Source organism: Rhipicephalus sanguineus, chromosome 5 (assembly GCF_013339695.2).
Source record: "Rhipicephalus sanguineus isolate Rsan-2018 chromosome 5, BIME_Rsan_1.4, whole genome shotgun sequence".
In the NCBI taxonomy this organism is placed as follows: domain Eukaryota; kingdom Metazoa; phylum Arthropoda; class Arachnida; order Ixodida; family Ixodidae; genus Rhipicephalus; species Rhipicephalus sanguineus.
The window spans coordinates 163,617,123-163,629,363 of NC_051180.1; the positions used below are offsets into that span (position 1 = coordinate 163,617,123).

The window sequence follows — 12,241 nt, forward strand, 5'->3', positions numbered from 1 at the left end:
AAAAACAGTATATCTGATAGATGAAGTAAAAAAAAAACCCGAATCACCGCCGATGGCGATCAAAGGCTCAAGCCCGGGCGCGCTTCGGACGGCAAGCTCGTACGTCCGAAGTACGGCAAGCTCGGATTACGGCAAGCCATTCGCAGAATCATGCCCTTACGCGTTGTATCCGTCATCAGAGTAATTTGTTCTGACAGCACTGCGGTTTTAATAGGTAGCCTAAACTCGACAAGACGTCTCTAGCTGTGTTTCTTAGGCATGGCAGCTTGCCGTACTTCGACAGCAAAAAAGTGCTTTTTTTCGGCTTATATAAATAATAAGCATAATATGTGCTAAGTGTTCGTGGTTATTACCTAACACATCACGTTTGGCTGAGCAGCAATGCCAGAATTCCACACAAAATTTACGAGGACGTACGAGCTGCACGTATACTTTCCGTGCATCAGCATGTGGCACAAAGGACATGTAGAAAGGGAACATTTTATATGAAGGCGTTATCGAGAAATTTTGGGATGGTAGAACGAACGTCCTCCCTAGGGCAACTTGAAAAAATGCATATTGAACATTGTACAAGTCATATATCTGGAAAGCATAACCTTTCGTTTTAACGACCCTTCGCAAAGATAAGACATAGCCCCAAGACATGAGCATTGCTTAGATCATGCGGTTCTAGAAAACTGAGTCTGCCTCACCAGCAGAAGAAATTACCTAACCAACTTCGTCTTGTCGCCGCCAAAATCCAATGAAATGTCACGACTCTTCAAAGAAAAAAGAAGCGCGCCAGCATGTCAACATCAGCATCGTTTTTATGTACCAGCACATCCCTGTAAACAGCTCTAACTTCATCCACACCGGTGGGCAATAAACGAGCGACTAATAAGCGGTCACTTGAGAGTTGAGAAACAAGATAGGCAACTGTTTGCGAGCAACAGATGTCGTCCGCGCCACGAAATGGAGACTGCGTTCTCAAGCACGATCGCATGTACGAGTGGTAGTCGGTGCGACAGCATAAACACACGGTGAATGAAAAAAAAAACTAAAAGATTACAGTCCAAGAAAAAATTCATTGTATCCCCTAAGAGTGGTGGCACTTGCTTGCCCTGCTGGAACGAGTCGAAATATTTGAGTGGGTTTCCAGCTGGCAGTGCCGAAAATATATGACATCGACCACTTGCGACACGTTTGCGCCGCCGTATATTAACATCATTGACCCTGAACGGATCAAACCTTTCGGGACGTCAAGAGATACATTTCCTACATAGACCGCATCACTTGATACGAAATTCAGCGCGCCAGAACGAAAAAACAAAACTGACTGCAACTGCAGCTTCACGTATACTTTCCGTGCAAACGGGGAGCTTCGCACACGCCAGTGGGTAGCCAGACCAGAGACGGCGGCCCCGCTAGGCAATATGGCGGTGCCCACGGAAAAAAGGGCTATAGAAGCGTTCAGTGGCGCCTCAGTCGAACTGCCACTATAACGTGTCCTTTGGTACATCTGGATATATCTGTATATATCTTTCATAGATCGCTGCTGAATTTATCAGAGTAAGGATTTCTATGACAAATCAATGAGAAACACGTGTGTGAGTCCCTCTAATAAAAATAACAAAGGGTTTACGTCCCCCCCCCCCCAAAAAAAAAAAGAAAAAACGATATGAATATGAGGCAAGCCTTAGTGGAGGGCTTTTCGACCTCCTGTGGCTCTTTAGCGTGCGCCTGCATTTACGTACACGGGTCTATTTCATTTTCTCCTCCATCGAAAATGCAGCCGCCGCGTCATCCGGCTCTCTGTAACGCAAGATAAATCGCTACGAAGTAATGACACATGATACATTTTTTTGACGACACAGCATTTCGAATCTGGGCCTGTACGATCCAACGCACAGTGTGTTGACCACTGGGCAAAGTCGTCACACTTGCACAGTCCATGTGTATCGGAACCATATGAACGTGGTGTAGCGGTGGCACAAAGGACATGTAGAAAGGGAACATTTTATATGAAGGCGTTATCGAGAAATTTTGGGATGGTAGAACGAACGTCCTCCCTAGGGCAACTTGAAAAAATGCATATTGAACATTGTACAAGTCAGAAATCCCGATCTTGCGCGAGCGTAATGCCTAACATCCGTTTCTGTGGTCATGGGTCGCCTCCTGCTAGGTAATTCCAAAAGCTGATTAATGTCAAGAGATTTAAACAGCGAAACAGATTTCCTGAAAGTGTTTAGCTTTTTTTGCCTTCTGCCTTTGGGATAATTATTCATTGATGTTGCATGGGACTGACAGATTATCATGCCCTTACGCGTTGTATCCGTCATCAGAGTAATTTGTTCTGACAGCACTGCGGTTTTAATAGGTAGCCCAAACTCGACAAGACGTCTCTAGCTGTGTTTCTTAGGCATGGCAGTTCTCATTGCTATACAAGAACGGCTGTTCTGAAATTTTCAGAGTTTTATTCGAGAAGAGCTTGCGTCTGCTTCTTTATCGCATTCGTAGGGAGCCCAAGTCATATTGTACGTAATTCTCCTTGTTAAATCACATCTCAGAGGCTCGTGTTAAGCGGCTTGTTTAATATTGGCTGTGCTAGAGCGGGCCAAAATATTTGCCAGCGTCACTTTGCTCCCTGATCGGCGCTCTTCAATCTCCGTGAAGGCCCTCTCCGTGAAGACCCTTTTCATAATCCGCAAGTACGCTTCCCTGTACTGCATATTCGCCCAACTATAGGCGGTGCCTGTCGCCCTTTAAGTTAAGACGAGGTAGTAGTTGCACTTGCTGGAGTTTGTATATAATGCGCGTTTTTGTCAAGACAGCTGAGTCTAGATTTTCCGCATCAGAGCGCATGCAAACTGCGCTTGAACACGCTGTCTCCACTAAGTGACTAGCCGCCATTAGTTGGGCTATGTGAATCGCAGGAAAGCTAGCTTTACAATTATGAAAACTGTTCATTGGATCGAGCTGGTATTTTTCTCCCATGGCCTTGCTACAAATCCTTGAGGCAGCGCTTAAACAGTTTCTGTCATTACCTGTCCTTTCGTGCGCACCCATATACATCCTAGAACGAAGATTTCATGTCACTTAGAAACACATCTATACGTGATAAAAACATATATTTACACATTCGTGCTTCTATGAATGTTTAAATTATCAAAGTTGAAGGCTTACGAGTGTCCAATTTCGTGTGCGAATACCGAGGCACCAAAATAGCTGCCAGGAGGGTCCTCGCACATTCCTACTTTACTGGTTTGGCAAAATCCACCAACATACGAGTACCCTAGGAGTAACATAGGGAAAAACACCAAAGAAAAACGGCACCATTGTAAAAAAGATGGTTAATCTCTCCGTCATAGGAATTGGTATAACACGAAAGTGAAACGTGTCCTCGCAGAAGTAGATGAATATTTATTATGCATTGATATACGAGAACTTGCACAATGGCTATTGGTGTTCGGCAGCTATAGCACCACTTGATATGAATGCAACCACGTCGACGCCTGTGGACACATATCCATCGCGATGACTAACGTCCCAAATCATTATTAAACCTTTGTGGTAGTTGCAGTATTTGACATACACCTGGACACAGCATATGGTGAATTCCACGCAAAGATGGCTTCAACATGATCATAATAAACACTAACTCGACACGCACTCTTTCAAAGAGTCGTCATTTGAGGAGAGAAACGGCTAGGTGTCTGCTCCTTACCAGTCTGTGCCAGAGCACTCGAAGCTGTATGTGGCTTGGAAAGACCGGTTGTCTATTTGGAAGCAGCCCTACGCTGGCGAGAAGGCACCACACAGTGACGCGAAAGGCGAATCGCGTGACAGCGTCGTCACCGAATCGAATGACCATAGACGCCGCATTTCACTGGCCTTGAAGTTTTCTAGAAAACTGCAGCGAAAGCCTCCGCCGCGCTGAGACTACCGAAAGGCTCGCAGTCGGTGCTCGTATGTGTCAAGATGCATAGAAAAGCCACACCAGGGCTTTAAGATTCTTCGAAAAAATGCACTTTAAAGGCGTCATTCCTTCGATGGAATGTCGTTAAAAGATGCAATATAGCATTGAAGATGAGAGAGATAGCACCAAGCGTCACGTAAAGCGAATTGCGAAAAGAGTGGCTAGTATAAAGCTTCCACTTATTACAAAGAGCTCAGCAATAGTTCTTGACCGTTATCAGCCACAACATTAACAAAGTGCACATAACGAGTAATGACATGTGGGTTCTACTCTACTTCGCAAAATTATGATTTACGGCTTCGTGGGTACCTTACAATGTATTTTCAGTAGTCACCCGAAGAAAGTTCGGTACGTGCTCTAGAAAGGCTGCCTCTCCCGCTTTCGTTGTGACTGTGCAGCGTTCGCCGCGCGGGCCTGGCGTTTTTTTTTTCTTGCTCCTTTAAAATGTATTGTTTAATATTACATGAATAAGTAAACTGTTAATGAGCAATGGAATCTGGTTGGCCAGAGGGACTGCAAAATAACAAAGATAAAATTATTTGCGAAAGTAATGCTATATCTGGAAAGCATAACCTTTCGTTTTAACGACCCTTCGCAAAGGTAAGACATAGCCCCAAGACATGAGCATTGCTTAGATCATGCGGTAATGTGTAGACCAACTAAGCATATTGCCTATTTCCCTCTCTGTTCTATTCTGTATCTGTTCCATTCTACCTTAAGGTCTTACAGGCAAACATTTTTTTACGTACGGAACAATTTAGTGGTCCTGGCTGTCGTGTGCTGTCGTCTCAAGTAGCTTGGTGTCACGCAGGCGCAACCATGTATAAGGAAAAGGAAAGCGACGATGCGACGGAGTTAAAAGAGGAAGGGAGAGGGCAAAGCATAGCATAGCCATGTCCAGGATATCCATGTGTAGTATAGTTTAGCAAGGGTTGGCAAGTGAGAGCAGGTTAAGGAGTTATGTGATCGGTGAGGAGGAGAGAAAAGAGGAGAGGGATAGTAGAGCATAGCATAGCCGTGTATGGTACAGTAATCTAAGTGGGTGGGGAAGGGTAGTGTGTGTAACGAGGAGAAATATAAGGGTGAAAATGAGGAAAAAGGGGAAGAGGGTAAAGGTTAGCATAGCCGTGTATATATTATAGCAAGGGGGAAATGGGAAGTGAGGAGGAGGAGGGGAGGATAAAGCAATGCCTAGCAACCTGTGGCACAGTGAAGTAAGGGGTGGAAAAGGGAAGTGACGGTAGGAGGAGTCATGTGAAGTTGAAGTGGAAGGAAAGGAGGATGAGGAGGGTAAAGCATACAATAGCCATGTATTGTGTATTATAACAAGAGGGTGTAAAGGGGAAGGCAGAGTGAGGATGATGTACAGAAGGAGAAGGAGGGCACAGCATAGCATAGCCGTGCATTTTACAGCATAAAAAGTGGGTGGAAAAGTGTAGTGACGACTGATGTGAGGGTGAGGAGAAAGAAGGAGGAGAGTAAAGCATAGCATATTCATGTATAGTACAGTTTAGCAAGAGGTGGGAAAGGAAAGTGAGGGTAAGGATGATGTACAGTATAGTAAGGGGTGGTACAGTGAAGTGAGGGTGAAGAGGAGGGGAAAGGGTTCCACTGCATCACAAATGAAAGTTTCTTTTCCCGCCATGGACAGCTGCAGGTTTGGAACGCCATCACGCAGCTGCCCGTGAGCTTCACTGAGGGGCAGGCAACACACTGCTCCGCACTTCCTACAGCTTTCATGTTAAGTGCAACTGCATACATTTTTAAGGGATATAGAGCGAAATGTATTGTAGGCTACGAATAATATTTGCTAAAGACACACACAAATACCAAAAATGGGCCTCTAAAAAGACATCCTGTCACAGCACTATATTTCACAGATATTACTAAATACAGCCACGTAGTGATTAGCCAAAAATGATAATAATTGTAGTGGAGCAGATGCACGAACGAGGATGCGCCTGTGAAAGAGGACGAAAGACGACCCGCGCTCTGATTGCACGAGAGCCTGTACCGCCTCCGTCAGCCTTGCACTGCGTTGCCGTACGGTCCTTTTTCGTTGCGACCTCGTTGCAACTTCATTACTCCAATAAACCTCATCACATTTGGTTAGGTTGCTGAGACCCCCAAACAGACCTGGAGCTCCGCTCTCGCTAGTTGGCCGAAAGACCACCGGACAACATGACTGACGCAGTCACTGCCCATCCAGCACCACCGGCTGCCCCGTCCCCCTGCCCCGGCTCTACCCGTCAACGAGACCCGCCCATCTTCAGCGGAAGTGGTGAGCACGACGTCGAAGACTGGCTCTCCTTATACGAACGCGTAAGTGCCAGCAACAAGTGGGACGACGCCTCTAAGCTTGGCTACGTTATCTTTTACTTGGCTGACGTCGCTAAACTTTGGTTTACCAACCGCGAATCCGCCATCGCCAGCTGGTCAGCCTTCAAGACCCTCGTAACTGAAGCATTTGGCCGACCAGAGGTCCGCAAGCTCCGTGCTGACCAGCGTCTACGCCACCGAGCGCAGCAGCCTGGAGAGACATTTCCCAGTTACATTGAGGATGTGCTAGACCTATGCAGGCGGGTTAACCCATCTATGCCGGAAGACGAGAAGATCAGGCACATCCTCAAGGGTATCGAAGATGGCGCATTCCAGATGTTGCTGGCGAAAAGCCCGACCACTGTGGAAGTGCTCGTCAGCCTGTGCCAGAGCTTTGACGAATTGCGTCGTCAGCGTTCCATCGCCCGGCAAAGTCTCCCATCACCAGATTCGATCTCGGCCGTCGCAATCGCAAACGGCAACGTTTGCCAGGGCACACTTACCAACCAGATCAAGGACTTCATCAGAGAGGAAGTGGCCCGACAGCTCTCCCTGCTACCTCATAGCGACTCGTCTACCGCAACCCTGCCTCCGACACTGCAGCAGGCCATACGCACCGAAATTTGTGGCGCCCTCCCTGCAGTTCCGGCCCCTTACCGGCGCACTTCCATGCCGTCCCGCCTCTCGAGTTCCGACTACGCACCGCCTGCTCCATCTTCACCTCTCAGCTACGCAGCTGTGGTCGCGCGGCCCCCACCGCATCCAAGCTCCTTATCGGCACCACCCCATCCCGCCTCGCCTCCAGTTTACAGGCCCCCACCACACTTCTTCCGTCCATCAGATGCGTGGCGCACTCATGACAACCGCCCTATCTGCTTCGCGTGTGGTATCGCTGGCCATATTGCGCGCGTCTGACGCCGCCGTCCCACACCTGCGTACGCCTCCTTCGGAACTCCAACCTACGCGCCGCAACATGCCACCACATCTGCATCCGAGCAGAGGCACTCCGACTCGGATCGCCGCTCAGCAAGTGCTCGTTTCCCTTCTCCTCGTCGCCGGTCGCCATCGCCTATGCGTCGTCGCCCACCTTCTGATGAGGGAAACTAATCAGTGCAGTTCCGGAGGCAAGAACTGCAACTTGTGCGCAATTCTCAAGGCCTCCATTTTCGCCGCAAAACGTTATTGATGTCGAAGTTGAGGGAGTCGCCGCACTAGCACTTGTAGATACCGGGGCCGCCGTTTCTGTCATGAACGCGAACTTTTGTCGGAGGCTCAAGAAAGTGACAACATCTCTCTCTGGCATGGTGCTGTCCACGGCTAGCGCGCAACGCATTCATCCCTCAGCTGTGTGTACGGCGCGCGTCGTCATCCAAGACATTATGTACATCGTCGAATTTTTTGTCCTGCCATCTTGCTCTCATGACGTCATCCTGGGTTGGGATTTCCTTTCACGTCATGACGCTATCATCGATTGTTCACGTGCGGAAGTGTCCCTTGTGTCAACATGTGAATTTTCATCTCCCGACCGTTCTCTCCTTCCCTGCAAACTCATCGTTGATGCCGACACCACCTTGCCTCCGGAAGCTTCAGTCCCTATTACCCTTTCGTGTACTGCCCTACCTGACGCCACGGTAGTGTTTACGCCATCTCCATTGTTTACTGAACGCAAGGGCATCGTTCTCCCATTTGCCATTCTCACAATTGGGTCTGGGTCAACCGTAATGCTGATTACAAACCACTGCAGCTACCCCATTGCCTTACTCCGTGGTGAAAGTTTAGGATCCGCACAACCTGTCGACCACATCGATGATCTTGATCTTCCCGATGACACCACATGTTGTCACATCGCCACAATCACTCCCGCATCTCAGCCATCAAGTTCGTCAGCGTTCGACAACGCCATTGACGCAAACCTCTCCCCCTCTCATCGCCGCCAACTTGTTGATCTCCTTAACAAGTTTATCTCTTCTTTCGACTGTCAACAACCTTCCTTAGGCCGCACCACGACTATCAGTCATACTATCGACACCGGCTCCCACTCGCCCCTGCGACAGCGGCCTTACCGCGTTTCCGCCGAAGAGCGCCGCGTCATTACGGAGCAAGTGGATGACATGCTTCAACATGGAGTGATACAGCCTTCTCAAAGTCCTTGGTCATCACCTGTGGTATTGGTCAAGAAAAAAGATGGCACCATTCGATTTTGCGTTGACTATCGCCGCTTAAACAAGATTACGAAAAAAGACGTCTACCCGCTACCGCGAATAGACGACGCTCTTGACTGTTTACAAGGCGCTGAGTACTTTACATCCTTGGATCTGCGTTCTGGGTATCGGCAGGTGCCCATGGCTGAGTGTGATCGCCCTAAAACAGCCTTTGTAACGCCCGATGGCCTATATGAGTTCAATATCATGCCATTTGGGCTCTGCAACGCGCCTGTAACATTTGAGCGCATGATCGATACCATCCTTCGAGGCCACAAGTGGAAGACTTGCTTGTGTTACCTGGACGACATAGTAGTCTTTTCAGCAGATTTCCCGACACACCTTGCTCGTCTGCACGAAATTCTCACGTGCCTAACTTCTGCGGGCCTACAACTTAACACCAAGAAGTGCCACTTCGCAGCACGGAAACTAACCATCTTGGGACATGTCATCTCAAAAGACGGCGTTCTTCCGGATCCCGATAAGCTTCGAGCTGTCGCCGAATTCCCAAAGCCCACATCGATGAAAGCCCTCAGAAGTTTTGTCGGCCTCTGCTCCTATTTTCGCCGCTTCGTGCGCAACTTCGCGTCCATCATCGCACCTTTGACGAGTCTGCTTGCCAACAGCAAAGGTATCTCTGCATGGTCACCTGCATGTGATGACGCCTTTCGCCAGTTGCGCCGCCTGTTGACCTCACCACCTATCCTTCGTCACTACGACCCCACTGCTCCCACAGAAATTCACACCGATGCAAGTGGCGTCGGTCTTGGTGCAGATTTGGCACAACGGAAAGGCACCAAAGGTGAATACGTTGTCGCTTATGCAAGTCGTGCTCTCAAGAAGGCTGAATTGAACTACTCCGTGACAGAGAAGGAGTGCTTGGCGATAATCTGGGCATTGACGAAATTTCGCCCGTACCTTTACGGCCGTCCTTTCGACGTGGTTACAGACCACCACGCTCTCTGTTGGCTTTCCACCTTGAAAGACCCGTCGGGACGCCTGGGCCGTTGGGCACTTCATTTGCAGGAATACGACATTCGTGTCGTATATCGTTCCGGTCACAAGCATGCGGATGCTGATGCACCCTCCCGCTCGCCAATAACACCAGATGTGGCTTCTCTGTCACCCCTCTTTAACACCTGGTCACCACTCGACACCACTGACATGCTTTCGGAGCAGCGTAAAGACGCATACCTTGCCTTGTTGCTCGACTACCTTACCGATCCGTCTGCTGTCCCTTCGACGAGAGCGCTACGCCGTCAAGCAGTCCACTTTTCCGTGCGAGACAACATTCTGTACCGCCGCAACTACATGCCAGGTGGTCGGAAGTGGCTCCTTGCTGTCCCTAGTCATATGCGCTCTGACATCTGCGCGAATTTCCATGCAGATCCCCAAAGTGCTCACGCCGGCGTATTGAAAACCTACGAAAGGCTGCGTCAGCGATATTACTGGCGAGGAATGTATCGCTTTGTGCAGAAATACGTTCAGTCTTGCCCTACATGCCAACAAAGCAAGACACCTCCGCGACACCTTACTGGCACGTTGCAGCCGCTCCCGTGCCCGGCTCGCCCATTTGACCGCGTGGGTATCGACCTCTACGGCCCCCTCCCGTATAGTGGCTCTGGAAACCGGTGGATTATTGTCGGCGTCGATCATCTCACGCGCTACGCTGAGACTGCAGCTCTCCCGGCAGCGACCGCCCGCGAAGTTGCACTTTTCATTCTCCGCAGCTTCATTCTACGCCATGGTGCTCCGCGGGAACTACTCAGTGATAGGGGTCGCGTGTTCTTGTCAGAGGTCATCCAAGCCCTCCTCGCTGAATGCAACATCATTCACCGGAAATCCACCGCCTACCATCCACAGACAAATGGTCTCACCGAGCGGTTCAACCGAACACTCGGCGACATGTTAAGGATGTATATCTCCTCCGACCACACCAACTGGGACACTGTACTACCTTTTGTTACGTTCGCTTACAACACCGCGACGCAAGCGACTACCGGCTTTTCCTCGTTCTTTCTCTTGTACGGCCGCGAACGTTCCCACCTACTGGACACCATACTCCCGTACCGCCCTGATGCCTCTGAGTGCACTCCAGTTTCTGAAGTCGCCAGATACGCCGAAGACTGCCGTCAGTTGGCTCGTTCCCTTACAGCGGAAGCTCAAGGTCGACAAAAGACGCAACATGACGACGTTCATCACCCAGCTCCTACGTTTCCTGCTGGCTCCCTTGTTTGGCTTTGGGTACCCCCCACGTCCCTGGCCTTTCCTCTAAACTTCTGGCGCGGTACCATGGTCCGTACCGTGTCATTCATGCCACCTCGCCGGCGAACTACATCGTCGAGCCCCTTACACAGTCGCCAGATTTACGCTGTCGAGGGCGCGAGACTGTACACATCGACCGTCTCAAACCCTACTACGACCCCCTCATTCTACGTACTCCATGAGTCGCCAGGATGGCTACGCTTCACCCCGGGGGTATTGTAGTGGAGCAGATGCACGAACGAGGATGCGCCTGTGAAAGAGGACGAAAGACGACCCGCGCTCTGATTGCACGAGAGCCTGTACCGCCTCCGTCAGCCTTGCACTGCGTTGCCGTACGGTCCTTTTTCGTTGCGACCTCGTTGCAACTTCATTACTCCAATAAACCTCATCACAATAATAAATATGGCATCTTTCGTCAAAAGATATGAATTTATGAAGAGCTTCCCACTTTTATATGTTGTAGTAGTCAACCGGAAGTGTGGTTCTGATGACGTACACTGCCTGAGATGCATCGGCATGGCGAGGTCAGCTCTAAAATGGACAACATGATGACGAGTGCTTAACAGCGCAAACGACAGGAGGGGATAGAAGAGAGGTAGTTCAGGAAACAGAGCGCTGAACTGCGAACAATTTATTGCTTGCGAAAGTCTTCGCTTTTATACAGTCACCAGTTCCACCAGTCATGCGCGAAACACAGTGATATTGCACGAGTACATCAGAACGCCAAGCCAAGGAACATCTTTTCTTTATCGGTGAGCGCGACAGAGGTCATTGGATAAATGAGAGGCTGAAGGGACATCTGTACAATGTGGATCGGTATAAACAAGGGTGGCTGTCTGCTCATTGCAGCATGTGTGGGTGCAGGCCAAAGTTTTCAGATTGCACTATTGTCGCAAAATGCAGGGATCGCACCACACGCGAAATCATTGAGGCAGAAAAGATTTTTTGTTTAAAAGATGATTGTGTTAGCACCCCTTCTGTCGCGCTCACAGATGAAGAAAAGGTGTTCCTTGGCTTGGCGTTCTGATGTACTTGTGCAACATCATTATTTTTCGTTCATGACTGGTGGAACTGGTGACTGTATAAAAGCAAATACTTTCGCAAGAAATATTGTTGGCAGTTCAGCGCTCTGTTTCCTCTCTTCTATCCCCTCCTGTCGTTTGTGCTGTTAAGCATTCTTTATCATGTTGTACCAACACGCCCAATCCAACTGTCTCTAAAATAGACGTGAGAACCGAAATTTTTATCATATTATTGCGATAGCAATTATATGGAGAGTCTCAGCTGAATTTTGCCGTCGCCGCCGTCACGCACCGTATATGTATAAGTATCCATATATATATAAACACCCCAAAGAAAAATAATTCAGAAAAACGCTTCCGAAGCGCGGAATCGAACTAGGGACCTCTTGCTCCGCAGCGAGTGGCGCTAACCACTACGCCACGAAACGCAGATCCTCCACGTATCTAACGGCGAGCGTTATATAGCTACGTTGACACTG

The 12,241-nt window shown here is 49.1% G+C and overlaps 1 protein-coding gene across 1 annotated transcript in view; it reads right to left on the reverse strand.

The window, feature by feature from the left end:
• LOC119394395 (venom metalloproteinase antarease-like TtrivMP_A) overlaps window positions 1-12,241 on the reverse strand; it is a gene marked incomplete in the record, with an annotated part of 229,940 nt that overhangs the window by 54,386 nt on the left and 163,313 nt on the right. Inside the window, 1 exon segment of the mRNA XM_037661693.1 lies at window positions 3,163-3,271. Within this exon segment, the coding sequence (XP_037517621.1) occupies window positions 3,163-3,271 (109 nt within the window).